A 20,235-nucleotide genomic window follows, 5' to 3' on the forward strand; every position below is an offset into this window, starting at 1 on the left:
CCCCCCCTTGATGAGAAACTGTAAGAAATGATCGGGGAATCCCTCCGGAGTGGAGTCATGACGACTGGATCTGAATTATTTGTTTGTATTTGGTAGTTTGTGTTCCAGCTGTTGATCAGCAACTATATAGGATCCACCAGTTAAAGGAAATACTACTAATGTGTTGTGTTATATTAGCTGTACAATTGACCACATATGGCGCTCTTAGTTTCCATACCTCCTGTGTTTTACGAGCGACTTATCACGTCTTGGCAAACGGCATAAAACATGATTAAACATGATATAAAACCATGCTCGTATCTACAACCTATAGAAATGCAAAACGGCGTCAGTTTAGACGTAATTCTGTCCTCCTGCTTACCGCATCATTTATGAGAAAACATTTCATAACATTAACACAACATATTCGAGGTGGTTTTAAATAACATATCCGTATTTATTTATTTCTCCAAGTTATGTTTTTGTGTGCACTGAGGAGTCTCAAACAGGCGTTTGTTAAATCATTTTAAGATTGGCTTTAATCAATGTTTGAAAATGAATTCTTCATATATGATAAATGAGAGGTAACATTTTATTTATGGTATTATTTCCACATATTTCTCTCCATTCTTCCTTCTGCCAACGGTGTCGCAGTTTCTCGTCTCTCCCGTTTTTGTGCTTAGTGCGTACGCATGGGTTAGAGTTTGCGTGGAGGACCGCACGTTTTCCCGTCAAGTTAGTATTTTATAAATCGCAAACATTGCGTAGAAACTGCCGTACGCCATTTTTTGAGCGTATATATCCCAAATGAGGCCCCTGGGCTGATTCTGCTGCTGTCACATCTCAATGACTCCACCTAGTGGTGTTATAGCACATCCTCTGTATGCAAGCAGAGGTGCTTTTTAATCAAAGAAAACAAATCACTCTGTCTGATCTTCGCAGCTCTATGTTACAGATTTAACGTATAGTGAATTCATTGATAATAATATAAAAACGCTGTTTTGACTTTGAAATCTCAAAGGAACCTCGATCTGAAAGTATCTAGTTACTATGGATGACAAACACCCTTTGGAGTAAACAAATATAATATTTCCCCTCTTAATTCAGGAGTACATGTATAAAGTATAGCATTTAAAAGTAAATACTAAAGCAGGCATACACAGTGTTGGACGAAGTACTCAGATCCTTCACTTAAATAAAAGTAAAATACTATGGTCTTAAAATACTCCACTACAGGTAACATATGTGATTTCCGATTTTACTTAAGTAAAAGTAGAAAAAGTAATAGCAATACTCATTCAGCACAATGACCCGTTTCAGAAGTACGTTAATCATAATGGATCTTTTCATAGTATTATATTACTATGGTTATAATTATATCCTGTTTGTATACATGTAAGAGCATTTTAGTATCGTAGTTGGTCAATTTGGACCAAACTAAGATATATTAGTAGTAGCCTACAGTGCATTATACCTTATCAGCATATCATTTGTTTGTATGTGTAGGCTACAAGTAACTATGAGTACTTTGTAAAGTAAATGAAGTGGAGTAAAAAGTACCAAATTCACCTGTGACATATCGTGGAGTAGAAGTACAAGGTAGCAATACATGGAAATACTTAAGTAAAGTATGTCAAAACAAGTACTTAGGTACAATTATTGAGTGAATGTACTTTCCACCACTGAGTACACATAGGCCTACCTCAATATTATAGGCTTACTTGAGAAACATTACGTTTTACAATTGATATGCTTTATGTTGCCAAAATCAGTTTTCACCGTGTAATTTTTACTTGTATTGATTATTTATGATAAATAAAAGGAAACCAATGTTAAGCCCTGTTAGTATTTCTAATGTTATCTGATACTGAGAAAGTACAGCATCAGTTCACATGTACTGGGTAAATGCATGCGACATTAGCTAATGCTATTAGCTAGCCTAGCCTGCATTGTAAACATAACTTATGCACTAATGTAATATAACTGTAACTGGTTAGCTCACTAGCTTTCTATCAGCAACATTTACCCGACGATAAGCAGTCCACTCTGGAGCCTTTTCCTCAGCTCTAAGAAGACTCCTACTCCATGTGTTCTGGATGCCTTCTCAAAGTCTTCCATTCAGCCAGTCAATATTAAGAAATAATACAAAATAAACTATACGCTAATAAAAAACTTAGAGTAGGCGGGCTCTGGGTAGCTTTTTAGCATAGAGAGATACACACGTAAAATCACATGTATCTGATTCAAACAGCTAGTGGAACCAGAGGATGCTATCAGTCTGCAGCGTGACGACAGCGCCGGTGTAAAGTACACCATAGTTAGGGGGAAAGCATCCGGTCAGACATTTCAAAATTAAAAAAAGGTACAACTATTTCTTCACATTTATTTGTTATTGATAGTTAATAATTGATAAACACAGATAGAAGAACTACACAGATCTTGTACTGAAGTAAAAGTAAAAATACCACAGTGTAAGAATACTTTGTTACAAGTAAAAGTCCTGTATTCAAAATTGTACTCAAGTTAAAGTATTGGCATCAAAATATACTAAAAGTATCTCATTATTACTCATTATTCAGATTGGCCCATTTCACAATCATATATATGTTTTTATTACAATTATTGATGTGTTTGTCAAGCTGGTGGAACTATTTTTAATTGAATGCTTTTATTGCTGGGTAGCATGTGAATTAAAACAAGGTGTCACTAAAGTCTTAATTAAGCGTTGATCATATTGTTTATTATTAATCAACAATCTGAAAAATAACTAAAGGGACTACATACATTTGAAGTGTAATTTGATAGAAGAACAAAGTAACATAAAATGGAAATCAAAGAAAGCAAGACACACTACGCCTAACTAGTTAACAATGATCTTCACTTGTCAGTTGAGGAAATAAAAACAAATATTTCACATTCATAATATTTTTATGACATTCAAAATAACATTATGTTAGTTTAACTCAGTGAAATAGAAATATCCGTATGACTGTTTTCACATAACAGATCCTAACAAATGGTGAATTTACAGTTTGTTATCAGCCTCTGACATATGCAAACAAACACTGTAACTTGTCCTTTGAAACATAGTTTATTAGAGAAATATTTCAGAGGTAACACGCTTTGACATATATATTATATTATTATATCATCATTTAATATAATATGTAGTCATTTGTCATTATATAACATTTGATCCCTTATTCCTGAACAAATAAAATCAAGTAAACTGAATATTGATTAGAAAAAAATCACACTGCATGAAAACATACAATACAAATATTCACATTATCTAAGTAAAGATAAAAAAGCTGTGCATTTCAAGGCAGTGGTAGTTATTTGGAAGAAATGTGTAAGATTGTGCAAGGCATGTGCAAAAGTTCAAAGAATGACAATGTTATTAAACAGTTAATAACCTCACAACGTTAACTACATATTGATTTAACTTTAAAGGTTCCTTGTACTGAATCAAACATGTTAAATAGCCAGAAGCACTATCCATCCGTACATGAGAGTCAGATAAAAAAATACACATGTTGCCTTTAATTAAATGTTTTAATTTCACATAACTGTATTAGGTTAGTTGAAAGCAATAATATTACTTTAAATAAAAAAAATATTAGGTTCAACTTAATGTTATTGCTTTCAACTAACCTAATACAGTTATGTGAAATCTGTTGACATAATACATTTAATAAAAGTCAACCCTTTTTTCAGTGTAGATGTATGGGCCTATTCACCTTTTAAAGTTCCCAAAGCACACTGTCCTGCATCCTCGCAACTTCTCTGGTCTTGACTTTTCACGATGCATGCCGACTCCTCTCAGTTAAAGATACTATATCAGACTGACCAATTACACCAGGAACACTTCCTTTGTTTCCCTCAGGTGGGAGAGAAGTGCATGTGCAATGTCTTGTCAGTCTACCGTGTCTTTCCCACTTTTCTTTGCCTTTCCGTTAGGCCGGTTGTACCCAGACGACCTGCCGGTCTTTGTTGGATCAGTGGTGTTTGGACACTGTTCCTGAAGCTGTGCTATGGGTCTTACGCCGGAGGTGGATCCTGCAGGAGGAACTATCACACTTGCTGGCCCAACCGGCCAAGGAGAGGGCTCAGTGTTCTCCACATCTCTGGGAACGGGAAAGGGTGAGGAAACCTTGTTGTATTTCATGGTTCCTCTATAACCGATCATAGGGAAGTCCTTGGATCCAGTAATGAGGCTGTGGCACAGACTGAGGACCGAGTCGCTCATGGAGTCGATGTTAAAGGCGCTCAGTTGACGGTTCCTCAAGTTGTTGATACCCAGCTGGAGGACCGGTCCTGGCATTGGCAGCTCAGCTAAATGAGAAGAAGAAAAAACGTTCAGCGTTTGTCCATTTTTGGTTCACAGTGCAGGTTGACACTTGCACTGTGCTGCAGTGGAAAAACTAAAAAAAGTCTAGTAAAGTCTGTGTGCATAATAACTTCCATCAAAGCTGCAAAGACCGATAAAGACAACTTCAATGGATGGCCAGTTCATGCATTTACTTGAAATGTTTCCCAGCCATTTTTTGTGTAAAAAGTGTCACAGCTGTCAGATTTATTTGTCTTTTTGTCTTTTCATTGTCATGTTGTACTGTTGGATTTGAGGACTTAATAGTGACATGTGATTAAAAAAACATTCAAATATCCGTCATAATGGCTGTTTGCCTCTCTTACAATGAAACGTTTAAACAATGTTTCACTTATTACCTGCAAAGAAGAACCTTTTAAATATTTCTCTGAGATATGAGCGCATCACAACTGTATCGGGGACTTTTGTGACTAAGAAGGTCTTATTTGATCAAATGTATTACATCAGTCAAATGTAAGCCTATATGCTGTCACTTTTGTAATTTAATTCTTATAATATGTGTGTTAACTTGAAAGAATGTAATGTTTGTAAAAGTTGTTGCTAAAGGCAATATGGTTTATCACCAATTCATTTATAAAAATGGTATATGCGGATTATAATAACATTAATCATATACATGAATGTTTTTACGTGTATAATCCTCGTTCACGCATTCCTTCAAAGGATTTATTTTGAGTTTATTAGAGTAATGCCATTTGCAAAATCCTATAGGCAACTACACTATAACTCTCTAAGGACGAGGCCATCCCTATACAGTAAATTATCTACATATTACTACTGTGGCACCAATTTTCATGGCGGCCTGAATTCTGAACTTCTAGAATTTTCCGAAAAAGGCCCATGCAATCGCCATCAAAATTTAAGTATTTTTCTATCTTTACTGAACGACCCTAGTTCACAGACTCAATATTGATGTGTTTCTTAATCACTAATATACAGCATATGATCACTAAATTAATATTAACAAAAAAATCTAGCTGCTAACTTAATGTTTATTACATTAAATGAACTATTCTGACTTTACACTGAAACTACCTGTGGAAAAGTTTGATGGTGAATGAGGGAATATTTCCAGCCAAACCAAATCTAATAACTTGATTTAACAAACACATTAGGCCTATATCATACTGAATCAGGCTTAATTTAGTAACTTTAAAGAGAAATATAGCTTAAATGTCTACTGTATTTTTACTATGGCCATTGTCTAGCAAAATGGTCTGTAAATTAAGCAGGATTTCCTCTCGGTGTAAAGCAGCCATTTTTTGGACAGATTTCCAAAGTTTAGAGGCTGTTTTTTGAGCAGAATGTATCACTTTGTTTTCCTATTTCAGTACACAGTTCAGGTCAGTGTTCAGGTTCAGAATGAAGGCATGTGGAATTAATCTACTTGTATCTGCACAGCTCACTACGTCATTCCTCATCACCATGACTACCATGTAGTGTTCAAATACAATTGTATTTTTTTTCATATAAGTATAAGGACAGTAATTAAAATTTAAAAATGTCAACTTTTATTTTGAAAGAAAAGTTCCACTATTTCCGAGTTTGACGGGAAATGTCACAGGTAACTTGAGGCAGGCGAGAGGCGGAAGACGTCCATGCGGAAGGGAGCAGTAGGACGCTATGGTTGGACGTACAGCTAATCTGCAGTGCAGTCTGGGAGCTGTCAATCGTCTCGTTTTTGTATCTTTGGCACTGGACGCTACTGATGCGCTCATCACTGTTTATGTACACAGTGCGGGTCAATACAAAGAGGAAATAAGAATATTTAGAAAATAACAAGCCATTGTCTGCCTCCAGAACCTTCTTGTCAAGGGACCTGACTTACATGAACGGCTGACATCGGAGCCCACCAGGCCCTGCATCTCTTTCATTTAAACAACCTGCTACAAACCACAGCTAGCCTGCTAGTCATATTATTGACGTTGTCAATCATTTTCACTCGGCGAACCGGGCTCGTGATTGAATGACAGTTTCTGGCCTTTGTCCCATAACGGTAAGTTTTTATGTCAGCTTTTTTTTTTTTACGCCATGAAGTGCAATGTAACCTTCGTTAGCTTAAACACCCTGACCTAGCTAGTGACAAGGGAGCTGTTTGCTATAGCATTACTGTAACAGTACCCTCTTTTCACGCTCACATCATAACGGAAGGAACGCCTTTATTAAGATATTGAAAATATATGTAGGTGGTTTTATATTCATTGACGTTATATGTGCTTCCTACCTCAAAACATTAATGTACAGTAGGTATACAAAAGCTGCTATTATTACTATAGTTCATAGTGCATAATGTTGTTGATACTTTACAAGTCTGTTAGCTCATTCAGAAAAATGTCAGCTGCCACAAGCTAGCCTCTTACACACAGGGTTACATTTACATCAATACCTCACAATAAGTAGCCTATACACTTGTAGATATTGGTCAGATTAATTGAGTTTTCTGTAAATCTGCTGTGGACTCTTTTTAGCGCAGACATTTTGACTTGTCACAGCAGGAAAAGCACAGCTGTGATTAATAACATTGATTAGTAATAGCCCTGGTGCAGTGTGCTTGGTGATACACTGATATGGCTCACTGGCACCTTATTTTGTTATAAGTTCCCACGTTACTGCTGTTCCAAGTCAAATTGTCTCCAATTAAATGTATTTTTTTTTAGTGTGGGACTTCTCAATTTCTTTTAGCCAAGATAACAAGATAGGGAATAATTAGGGTGGACCCCCTCATGTTATTTTTTGGAATAATTCCGTGCAGTATTTTTTGACCCTTAGTTTTGGGAAGAACATAAAAGAAAATGCAAATTTCTGTAAAAACAATGTAATTAATATCAAGGGATCCTATTATGCTTTTTGTGTTTTTCCCTTTCATGTAGTGTGTTATATAGGTGGTTGTTGTGCATGCAAATCGTACGTACCATAGTGACATCACTATGTAATTATCATGCTTCTATTGGCTAGTGCTCCAACAAAGTGTTCGTGATAGGCTAAAGGACGGGACATCTCTAAGTGGTTGACCAATCACAACAGAGCCGGCTAGCTAACCAATCAGAGCAGACTGGGCTCTGGTTTCAGACAGAGGGTGAAAAGAGGTGCTGCAGCACAGGCAGTATGAGAAAAATAAAGACCTTTGTGAACATCAAAGCATGGAGACATGTCACAGTAGAGACACAAAAGACAAATATGAACCTGGCAACTAGCATAATAAGGCGCCTATAAGTTAATTTAGCTTCAAGATTCACTGTAGCTTTACAGTATTGAAGGCAAATCAAGAGAAACGTTTTTTTTTGTGAGCGCTCGATATTTTGATTATCTCAATATCGTGATTATAAGAATAGATATTGTTTGATTTTGTATATCCTAATATAGCATAAGCGTTGTCTTTGCCTGGTTTTAGAGGCTGCATTACAGTTAAGATGTAATTCTTGGAATTTACTAGACTGTTATATATACTGTTGTATCTGCTCATTATATCAACATCCATAATAATTATTTATCATAACTGTTTTCTAAATACTTTGTGAAAGCACCGACAGTCAACCCTACAATATTGCAGCAAAATCAAGGTATTTGGCTTAAAATATCCAGATTTTTTATTTTCTCTAGACACATCGATACCTTGGGCAAAATTCGCTACCAAAATGTCACATGCCTTTTCTAGATCTGGTAAATCCTCTCTTAGATGCGATACCCATACATTTCAAACTCCATTTAAAAGAGATGTAAGTGTAGCTTGTCTCACAGTGTTAATGTTTTTTATGGCAGTTTCAGTTTGTCTGCCTGGATTACAATGTATAAAGCATGTACTTATCAACATCTATGCACACTTAAAAAAAACAGATTTTATGGCTGCAGGTGTCAGACTTTGCTCCTCCTCATATATGGGCCCGTGTTATTCGGAAATATCGTCCATGTACTGATTGATAGGCTCAGGCAGCTTGAAGATGACTAATCCTTTGCTTATTATCAGAGTGGATTTTTGATCTTCTGTACCTTCCTGTTTTGTTTTCCAGTGCAGCTGTGATGTATCGATGTGTGCCTGGAGTTGTACATTAGCGTAATAACCACCCAGGAGGATGAATGCAGAGGAAGTGGAGCTGCTCAGTGACTCCAAGTACAGGAACTATGTGGCAGCAGTGGACAAAGCCCTCAAGAACTTTGAGTACTCCAGTGAGTGGGCCGACCTCATCTCTGCACTGGGCAAACTCAACAAGGTATGTAAATCTGACCTGAGGCAGGATGGTTGTTGTACAGAATGCAATACAGTTCATACACATACAGTATGTGACTTAACATACATACAACTACATTCATAAAGTCATCGGATTAACGATTAGTTTAGAAGCTGAGCCTCACTTACTTTGCTGGTATTTAGCCTACTGTAAGTGATTGTAAAATAGAAATATGAAAGTTTCAAATACACATAAAAAAAACATGCATTTTGTCAAGTAATAAGCATGACAACAAGAGACATGGACTTATCTGAAAACCCATTTTATACACAAAAATGCTAGAGCTGCAATTAAGGATTGTTTTCATTGTTGATTCATCTGCAATAATCTTTAATCCCTTTAAAAATAAGAAAAATGTAAAATTGACATTTTCAACCAAATGTCTTATTTTGTTCAAGCCAAAAGTCTAAATACCCCAAAATATTGAGTTTTTAATTATGTATGACACAAAGCAGGACATCCTCTCATTTAAGAGGTTGGAATCAGAGAATATTTGATTATCTGACTGATTGTGTGTAAATAAAAATGAAAATAGTTGTCAATAACTTTTCTATCTATTGACTTATTGTGTCACCTCGTATAGACACATAAATCAGCTTTGGCTTGAGTTGCACAGACACCCATTCAGCTTGTTACAATGTTGTCTGTGCATGCCTCATAACCATCCAGCATGTTTTACATCCTATCCTAGGTTTTGCAGAACAATGCGAAATACCAAGTGGTTCCCAAGAAGCTGACGATAGGCAAGCGGCTGGCCCAATGCCTCCACCCCGCCCTGCCGAGCGGGGTCCACCGCAAGGCTCTGGAGACCTACGAGATCATCTTCAAGATCATCGGACCCAAGAGGCTGGCCAAAGACCTGTTTCTCTACAGGTATGACTTGCTTACCACTCACACTGGAGATAGACAGCAAAGCTAGAATCACTTCTTGAGATCTTTTTTCTCGCTGCAGCTCGGGGCTCTTCCCGCTCCTCTCCAACGCTGCGATGTCCGTGAAGCCGGTGCTGCTGGGGCTCTATGAGACCTACTACCTGCCCCTGGGGAAGACTCTGAAGCCGGGCCTACAGGGCCTCCTGACCGGGGTCCTGCCGGGTCTGGAGGAGGGCTCAGAGTATTACGACAGGTGAGGAGAGCAGGAAAACACTTTGGAACAGGCCATTAGGAGAAAGCATTTTTACAGCGTAATGTGGAAGGAAATTGATTTCAGATCATATGAATGATAAATGAGATATATGAGACGTTGCAAGATTATTGTTTCCAACTCAAGACACAGCTCAAGACTTGTGTCTCTGAGAATGACGGTTTACTATTGTATTCCAAGAACTACCTGCAGACTTGTGTCTACTATTACATTTTCTAGCTCATGAAATGCCAAATGCCTTTTCTTTTTAGTTGTCATAAAGTATATTGTTTTTCTTCTTTTCCTTGTGTTATATACTTTTTTCACATATTTGATGTATAATATATAATATATTTCCTTGGATAAAAACAGTTTATTTCCTCTGCTGTACACTAATTTTAATTTTATTTAAGAACTTCATACATTTCAAGAGAGTTAAAGTGTGCAAACGAGAGAATACAAATCATTGAAGTTTGCGAGAATAAACAGCATTGCAGGGTCATTAATTCAACACGACACGTCCACAAAATACGGACGTATGGGCCCCTTACACTTGTTCCAGAATTTATTGAACACGTTTTTCTGAAGACAGAGAAACAATTTTATCTTTGGGAAACAGTAATGTTGAATAGTTTATAATGTTGAATATTGCAAGGGCTTCTCAGTGTTGTGTGCGCTTTGTGAAACTCTGGCCAGAAAGTCATTTTCCCCAGACGCTCGCAAAATATAAGCCAATGATCGGCTTCCCAACACTGTTATGAATTGATTTAATCATTTCTTATTTTGACACAAGTGGTTGTTTACATAGTGATTGGTATCTTATAAGAGCAGGGAAAGGATTAATCTCATCAGTGCTACTGTAGTTCCTCTCACAGACCCTAGAGGGGGCTGCTGCTCCTTAAATCTTAAATCACAATGACATTACTCTTGGAGGGGCTGTCTTACACTTCCTAAGAAGCACTGGTGTGACTCATGAAAGTAACAATGTTTTATTTAGAATAAAATGTCCCAGGCAGCTATTTCAGATGTAGTTAATGTTATGAATAACACCTGTGCTGTTAAAAAGGCCTATTTGTAGATGGTAAACATGTATACTGTCATCTTGTTTTTCAATTCAATTACGCTTTGGTTTTCCATTTTCCCATATGCATTCTTCCATTTATTTGGCTTCTCCCACATTGCAGAGGTTAACAGCAAGTTGCATTATCTTTACTACCTCTTGTTGCCGTTTCCCGTTAATGTTTCAATAATTCAGTTTCCACACAGAGGACACTAGACTTCCTTAATGTCTTAAAGCTGCACTAGGATTGCAAAATCAAAATAATGTTGTGTCTGCTCTATCTTAGATTGCAGATCATCCTTATTTGCCCAGTTAAATGTACTGTTGCATATATAGTATATCGTTCTGGTAAAAAAAAAGAGCATTATCAGTTTCTCTGGTTTTTAGTATTTATAGTTGTTTGTTTGAGTAAAATCAACTTTTTTTATTTTGTTATATACACTATTGACAACATTTCTCTGTGTTGGAATTTATCAGACACTGGAATGTAATGGCTGCCATACATTTAGAGATTTAAGAACAAATTGGAGTGGTCTCTTAATTTTTTCCAAAGATGTATACACCAGTCAGTTAGGAGAAATGGCAAATGAAAGCTTCACAGTGAAATCCAAATGCACTCATAAACCACAGCAAGTGGTCTGTTCAGAGAAAGCATTGAGTGATGCATCTCTGTTCCCTTTGAGATCTTTTGGGTACTACTGGGACTCTGTTTCTGCTCTAGTCATTGCTTAATATTTGGCCATTAAGAACATTTTGATGAGAGCCCTCAATGACTCTCTCCATCTGGGCAGGGCACTGTCAGTCAGTCTGATATCATCATGTGAAGCAGCTGCTTTAAACAAGTGTTTTTCCTTCTGAGTGCCAGCTTTGCGGACTACATCAGTTCTAGTGTGGTAGGACTACAGTGTAGATGTGTACCTGTAATAGTAACCGTGTTCACTGTGTCCTCTCTGTGTTCTCACAGAACCAACACGCTGTTGGAGAAGGTGGCTGCAGCGGTGGAGCAGTCGGCCTTCTACAGTGCCTTGTGGGGCAGCATCCTGACCAGCCCCGCGGTGCGCCTCCCCGGGGTGTCCTTCGTTCTGCTGCACCTCAACCGCAAGCTCTCCATGGAGGACCAGCTCTACGTCATCGGCAGTGACATCGAGCTCATGGTACATGACACTACAGAGCAAAACAAACATCCCCTGACAGAAATAACTAATGACAGAATTGCATGCACGATTTGGAAATCAATTGCATCCTCCTAGCTGAAAATAAGGTTTGAACACCTAACAAGTCAACTGATGGCTCTGAAGGACAAAATGAACACAACCTGCTCCTCCAAAATGTAAGATGAGCAAAGTGTCCAATGCTACTTTCTAATAGAAAAAAAAAATAGAAAAAGAGAGGGATTAACGCTGAGTGTACCACAGAGCCAGAGAAACTGTAACTGCCTAATAAATGTCAGTTAATGAAAAATAGGTTTTTATAACCATTGGCTTGAGAAATGTATTTTGCTAATCAGTTCATCAGATGAAATATTTAAATAGCAATCACATAACAATGAAAAAATCATTATTACCTTAAATGAGTAGTATCATGTTAAAGCCAGTTTATTAAGCTAGAAGGAATGTGTACACGCGTTCAGATTGATTGCAATTGCATGTTTTACTAGAATCACTGCGATGGTTCAAATAGTGCAATTATATATAATGCTCTATTGTTAAATGTATTTAAAGAAGCAGGTTGAATAATGTTGTGTTCTCACCAGGTGGAGGCGGTCAGTACCTCAGTCCAGGACTCCAGTGTGTTGGTGCAGAGGAGCACCCTGGACCTCATCCTCTTCTGTTTCCCCTTCCACATGAGCCAGGTGAGGAAGCTGTGAGGGTGAGCTCTGTGTGTTAACACCGGGATGGTAAAGATCTGTGTGTCTGTACTACAGGTACAATCTGGTCCAGGTATCTAGCTAACTGGCTGATATGGATTTATCAGGATGTTCATAATAAAGCTTATATTAGTACTGATATTGGCATTTTTATCTTCAGATGTTTGTTTCTTTATTTCTGTTCATTTGCAAATGTGTGATAATGAAGAATTCTTCGTGGCAGCTTGTCGAATCCACCACCTCAAAAACAGTTCTGGACATGTCTCAGCTAGGACACACATCTGACAGTCACAAATGTTCTGCACTGTTGTGTTCAGGCGACTCGCCCTGACATGATCCGGATCCTGTCTGCAGCTTTGCATGTGGTTTTAAGAAGAGACATGTCCCTCAACCGCAGACTCTACGCCTGGCTGTTGGGTACGAAACACACACACACACACACACACACACACACACACACACACACACACACACACACACACACACACACACACACACACACACACACACACACACACACACACACACACACACACACACACACACACACACACACACACAACTGAGTCAGGTATACCAGGGTTCCTTTTCTTCATATATTTCTGCAGTGTTGCAGAATTTAGAGAAATGCTTTAAAAATCAGGCAATTTTCCATTTGGGGAAGTCCAAGAATGTCAGGTGACCTTTTACCGGAATATACCCACAAGGGTGGTGGTCCTGTAGGCTTGAGAAAAAGCTGAACAAGTAACACAACCAGAGAGCAGGCCTGAGAGTAGTGACTATCACTCCTTCTCTCGTTCAACCCCACACTCTTTGCACACTAACACTTCACACTGGGATATTGAGCTAGGATCTAATGCATCAGTGTAGATCCAAACACAGATCATGAACACTGTTGGACCACAATCGTTCCTTAGGGTTTGTTTTGGCCTAATCATTTTTGATAGGATTAATTCTTAATCTCAAGCGGAAACAATAGTCCAACACACAAAATATTTGGCTGATGCGTCCAGTAAAATGCAAGAGTCTGTGGACGGACGGACTGATACAGAAGCACACATTCAGACAAACATTGGATGTTCTGGTTGGGATAATAAATCACTGCAATGCCTTTGCAAAACGCTGAATGGGAAAATAAAGTATTAGTTGAATCCCCACCTCAACAAGTTCCGACATATTCTAAATATTAGGATTACTTCCTCTATATATTTGTATTATTATTATTATTATTCACAAAACTTTGCAACTTTTTTTCAAAATATTGGAAATCTGTTTTTGAAATCTAATCTCAATGTTGAAATGTTGTGACTGTTTCTTATACTGTACGACAGGGGTGGGGAACCTTTTTCATCTCAAGGGCCATTTCAATTTTTTCAACATCCTCCGAGGGCCGTACAAATGATTGACCTCTGCTTAAAAAGACTAAAATCACAGCCCATTAATTTGGTCTTTCTTTCATGCTGTGCAAAGAAAAAGCAACCTCTTAATCCAGATATCTTACTCGCGCATGCATGCACGTGCACGGTTGTGGCATGACCACCAAAACAGAAAGATATGGACACAAGATGTGTATTTAGTTTCCTATCCATGTGAACATGATTTAAGTGGGGTGATTTATTTTTAATGTTGAAGTTAAAAGCATCAATCTGCTGCATTTTGAGAGCAAAATTAAGAGCTCTATGGATACATCTCTCAACACCCATATGAAACAGAACTGTAAACAGATTTCTTTTTCTTTATGGATATTTTAAAAATCACTCCTTTCAAACTGTATTCTTGTTTATTAATAACAACTTTTTTTTACTGTCATATAGTATTTTATACCTGTTTACTTTATTCTCTTATTTTTTTATAACTATAATGATCATATAAAGATGTGCCTTGACCTCACTGGTTGTAGAAAAAGCTTCTTATATTCGTTAGCATAGCTAGCTTAACCAGATGCTAATAACAACAACGTTATTGACTGTATGATCAGTATGACAGATGAACAGATCGCCACTGGGCTTACAACTAAAGACACAGCCACGCAAAACCTGCGGCATGTGTACGGCTCCTTATGGGTACTGCAATTTGTGAAGTGCTGGAGCTTCGTTCCGGTGCTCTCCGTCAGAACTGCACCCCTGTCAGACGAGACATATACCACGTGATGACACGTTAGACTCGTGTTGTGTTCAAGGACCCTGACCTTGGCCAGGAAAAACAGGTACTCACTTGTTTAATTATTTTACCTTCTAATCTTTTTTTTTTTTTATTCTTTTTTTCGTGTGTTTATAAATTACCTCGAGGGCCGTAACAAATGGTCTCCCGGGCCACATACGGCCCGTGGGCTGGAGGTTCCCCACCCCTGCTGTACGACTTTATCCTCTTTAAAATACTTCAACTTCTGTGTTATAAAAAGACTCAAATGAATACTCATGATACAAAAACTTTCAATTTTATTCTTAAAAATAGTTTAAGCAATCAAAACATAATCAGTAATGTAAGGTTACATTTACACTTATTGTGAGTTAAAAATCAAGCCTTTATTTAAATTATAATTAAAGTAAATTATTCAACTATAGAATGTATATCTTGAATGAATACATGGAAGAAAATGAATCAATGTCCTTGATAATGTAATGCATTCATGTACAAAACGTATATTTGGATTATATTTACATATTTGTTTATTTTCATATTGTCACATTTTAAACACCAAAATCAGCAGCAAATATTCAGTATTGGATAATCAAATTAATCAATTAAAAAAAATAACCTGAGGATGTCATAAAATATTATTTGTTCCCCCCTAAAACTCCTAGAACATGTCATTTTGCAAGTATCATTACTAAAGACTTTGGACATTAGCCTGTTGATACAGAGACCTCCGTTGGTGATATCTTCAGTGGGAGTGTGTTCAAGGAGCCAAAGTGTGGAAACAGTCTGTCAGTGAACTTGTGTTTGAAGGTGTGTATGTGTGTGTCAGTATCAGCATCATAGAAGGACAGCTTTCCTTTGACAAAGTCCAGCTGAACTCTGACCCTCTGGGGCTCCTTCACTGAGAGAACTTTATCCTGGAGCGGTGGGGCGACTGCTTTGAGTATTCCATCAATGAGAAGGATGTGCCAGTATCTAGTCGGTGTTTGTCCATTCTTTTGAATGGGGTGCTTTACCACACCTAGGCCCCAAAATGAATAATTTCTTACCTCAACATTCCAGCTGTGAATGCCAGAAGTAAAACCCCCAGAGCCCAGGACAACCGGGTCAAAATCATGCCTCTGGGTTTTCCAGAAGCTTCTGTTTCTCTCCACATCTCATAATGGTCAGATCCTCAGACAGGATGAGCTCTGCATGAGCAGTGTTTGGATCCAGAATCACATGAAAGTAGGAGACCATGTCCTTCATCTTGTTCCAGATGTTAAAGGTCAGGTTGCCCAGGTGTTTGGCCTGGTCTAACAGAGCTCCTAGGTGCAGCTGTGGATCCTCCAGCTGGAGGTGCTGCTGCACTTTTTTCACTGTTTCCTGTTGGTTCAGCAGGAAAAAAACGTCTCCAGCTCTCAGCTCTTCCTCTGTGGCTTTGATTGTTTCGGTAAGAGCTTCTATGTCTCTGCTCAGGGCCGAAATCTTCCCGTCCATCATTGACATCTTCTGTACCTTTTCAATCTTCAGAGCACCCAGCCTAGCCTTTTCCTCCTCTTGTAGAAACTTGTGAAGCTTCTTAAACTGCTCCTTAATTCGCCCCTCTGTTTGTTGCTCCTGGACATTAATGTGTTCTGCTGTTTGCCCAAAGTTTCCTTGAATTTGTTCAAAGAGCTTCAGTTTCTCCTGTAAGGGCTTCAGGGATTTCTGGAGCTCCTTTTTGAGGGCTTCGGCTGCTTCATTGACGGGTGTGAATCTGTGGTTGCTGTGTGTTTTTGAATCTCTGCAGATGACACACACTGGTTCCTGATGCTGCTGACAGAAGAGTTTCACTTTCTCAGAGTGCAGACTGCAGAGAGCTTCTGAGGTTATTTTCTGCAATACGAAGGCCTCACACAGATTCTTTAATGCCAGGTTACATGGTGGATCACATGTCGGGGATATTTTATTACAGCACGGACACATGCAAATTAGTTTCCCCCCCCACCATGTTTAAAGATGTCCTTGCAGACAGGACAGATGAGTTCCTTGTCAGATTGAAAAAACATCTGTCTTCGAGTGAATTACAAAACAGACAGTGGGTCAGTTGTACTTCCTTATGAAGTCCTTTTTATAATGTGAAATCAGCAGCAGTTTGGGGAAGTACTCGTATAAAGGAGATGTGGGCTCCGGGGGTCAGGTTGTTAGCGCACAAGATGCATATGTGTCCCGATGTAAGAACAGGGAATCAGACTTTGCCAGTGATGTTGATTTGTTTAGGGTGTGGTCTGTAACAATAAAGCAAACAATGGAAAAATTATTAATAGCACAAACAATACAGTTAACCCTACTAGAGGGGCACCGATGCACATGACACAAATCAGGATCGGCCAATAATTTGTTCACACTGTGTTTTCGTATCCAGGGCTGAGAAAGAACATTATTATTAATAGCATAATGGTACGTTGTGCGACATATAGAAGATAATATAAAACTGTAATAATGAGCCTTTGAAATATAATGAACATTTGACATGGCGCATGTGAGTCACAGCGCAATGCACGGACAAAGCGGTTCGCCCGTCAGCGGCATGAACAGCAGAAGCTTGGTAATGTGTGTCAGATCAGGCAGCGAGGACACATTTTTCACACAGTATATCATAACTTACATCTTCACACACAACTTGGGGATGTGTATTTAAATTGTAACGCCAACAAAATAACCAAACAAATCATAATAAATAAAGTACAAATATATATCATCCAGAGGTTTTAGATGTAAATACATATAACAAATCCATCAATAAAACACAGCAAACAGAAAAATATCTGGCAAAGATATTGGTGGAAAGCTACACAATAATCTTCTGTTTGAGGTTTATAAATATGAATACACTCACCTGTATGCCTTTACACACAGCTGTAAACAAAGGCATAAGAAACAGGAGGAGGAAAAACAAGTCCTCTGTAAATATCTCAAAAACTAAAGTAAACCATTGACCACCCAGAGAAGGCGGAGCATATTTCCACCAGACTAAAGAAAACGTCATTATTGTGAAATGAGGAACACGGATTGCAAGGCGGGTATTTTACTTTTCTGATTTCCACATTCTCTCATATCACCACATACACAAGAAGCAGGCCACAGTTATCCTGACTGCTCTGTCTGAGCCCAACCCCTGCCCCCCCCCCCTCCCTGAAGCCCACACAGGTGCCCGAAAATAAACATTATTAACAGATACTCTCTAATTTTAATCTATGTAGCTCTCTACACAATTAAAAATTATCCTGCGGGCTGAAATTAAATCCACCAAGGGCCTGATTTGGCCCCCGGGCCTTGAGTTTGACATATGTGATTTACATGGACAGCTGTGGGAACCCTGGTGTACAAACCTTTACACACCCATTGCTCTGTTTTGTGATTTGCTCCGGCAGTATGTTTTGAATGCTGTGTTCCAGTTGTATTTCTCTTTTGTGAAACACACGTTAGCCTCATACAGTATCTGCTGTAGTCTCACTTTATTTTCTCTTGTTTGCAACTCGCTGCGGATGAACTTGCTGGTAAGTATCTGCATGCCTAAGGATGGAAGCTGAATGCATCAAGCTTATATTATTTTTAACAGCAACTTTCAATGATAGCAACCTTAGACTCTCTAAAAAAAATTCAACATTGCCTCCAAGTCTAAAAAGAAGTGAATGTGACTTAAAGCTGCATTATTTCAAATGACCAGAAAGGAAGTATCCACTGACTGTAAGAATACATCTGATTGTATAGAAGTCTCTCACCTCACTTAACATTTTCCTAATGAGTTTCAAGTCTGAATTGCTAGTTTTTAATCTTCTCCAATTCAGCACGATAGTTATTTTGTAAACTATGGTCCCATGTATCAGACCTTGTAGAGAAGTAGAAAAGAATATCCCTCCAAAGCTTTACCTTCTCCTCAATAAAAGTCCCTTCTGGCTCCAAAAACCCAAGACGGCAAAGGCCAAAAACTATTGGCTCCAAAACGGTAGTCCACAAACCACTTCTTCACGCAATGATTTAGATTTGTCAAACGAAAGATACATTCTGGCCCGTCAGAGGGTTTTCCCCCCAATAGAGATACAATATTATGTTAGATTGACAAGCCCAATATGGCAATCCAGTATGTACTTTATTACACCCTGACAACCGTTTGTTTGGTGATGTTTGATTTGTACTGTACGTCTAAAGGTTTGTGCCATTATAACAGTTATGTCTTTGTTTATTGAAGGCTTTGAAAACAACGGTGTGAGAACAGGCCCCCGCAGCACTCGGCAGAGCAACCCAGAGGAGCACGCCAGCCAATACTTCAACTCCTTCTCTAAAGACATGCTGGTCCAGGTGAGGTCCTAAGCCATTTGCAAAGAAGAAATTGAATATAGTGTCTTATGTTTAAAAGTAGCTTCCAAATATTATAAATGTTTTGTCTTGAATTTCGCTGATCTGGTTCCCTTTCACACAAGTTTTCTCTTAAAGAGGACCAATTAAGCTTTTTGGGGTTTTCCCTGTAGTATATATAGTAGTTATATAGGTTTTTGTGCACGTCAATGGTCTGCAAAGGCTAAAATCTAAAAGTTCCCTCCAGAGGGGTTCCCACACACTCCTGCCTTAAATACCGCACTTGGACTCCTTTTATCACTTCCGTAACTCATACCTCATTCACACCAACGGTGTTTCAGGGCCGGTTCGGAGCTGGAGCTTGAATAGCACCGGGTTTTCCTCTCACCGCAGCGGAGCAGCCTTTTAGCTCCGGAATCCGATTCGTTTCAAGCACCAAAAAATTGTCCGGCCAGAGCAAAAGCACCACATACGTCACGCTTACGTCGAGGCGGGGGCAGGGGCGGGATCAACTCCTTAACAACAACAAAAGCCAGCGTTTTATCCAGTTTGTACACAACGATGAAGAAACTTAACAAGCAGCAGTGGTCCACTGAAGAGACCAGCTACCTACTGGGAATCTGGTCTTCCGAAGAGGTACAGAGGAAGGCGGAGCACAATCAGCCATTGTTGTTGTTGTCGGTGTGAGCTGTGAGGGGTTTCCGCGCGGTTTGGCTTTATGAAGCAGGCACGCAAACGGTTACGTCATGACGTAAACAATGACGCAATGACGCAGCACCAGTCGGACTCTGGGCAGTGTGAAAAGAGCCGGAGCTAAACCGAAGAACCGGTTCTGAACCTGAAAAGCTCTAGCACGGAGCTTGAACCGGAGTTGCGTTGGTGTGAATGAGGTAATAGTGACATGACTACTGTGATTGGCTAGCACTCCAACACATTGAACGTGAGGGGCGGGACCATACTTGCCAACCCTCCTGATTTTCGCGGGAGACTCCCGATTTCATTGCCCTCTCCCGGTTTCCTCCCGGGGTCATATTTCTCTCGATTTCTGACAAAATCAGACTTACTCAGGACTGTTCCCACTTGGATTTTAGTACAGCAACTGAAAGTCTGAGAGGGTCAGGAACATAGTCACAG

At 38.9% G+C, this 20,235-nt stretch overlaps 1 protein-coding gene and 1 pseudogene across 1 annotated transcript; one reads left to right on the plus strand and one right to left on the minus strand.

Annotated features, from left to right (window-relative positions):
* Positions 1-6,003: 6,003 nt before the first annotated feature.
* Positions 6,004-19,104, plus strand: LOC104956149 (protein dopey-1-like; the record flags this gene model as incomplete). The annotated part of the gene is made up of 8 exons (XM_010783603.1): positions 6,004-6,365; positions 8,377-8,577; positions 9,287-9,468; positions 9,548-9,718; positions 11,740-11,929; positions 12,529-12,627; positions 12,960-13,059; positions 18,995-19,104. Coding segments are annotated over exons 2-8 (990 nt in total), but the record flags the coding sequence as incomplete, so codon positions are not given.
* On the minus strand, positions 15,167-17,729 carry LOC104956148 (tripartite motif-containing protein 35-like; annotated as a pseudogene).
* Positions 19,105-20,235: the final 1,131 nt, after the last annotated feature.

This window comes from Notothenia coriiceps, unplaced genomic scaffold (genome assembly GCF_000735185.1).
Source record: "Notothenia coriiceps isolate Sejong01 unplaced genomic scaffold, NC01 NC01_scaffold00025471, whole genome shotgun sequence".
Classification (NCBI taxonomy): Eukaryota; Metazoa; Chordata; class Actinopteri; order Perciformes; family Nototheniidae; genus Notothenia; species Notothenia coriiceps.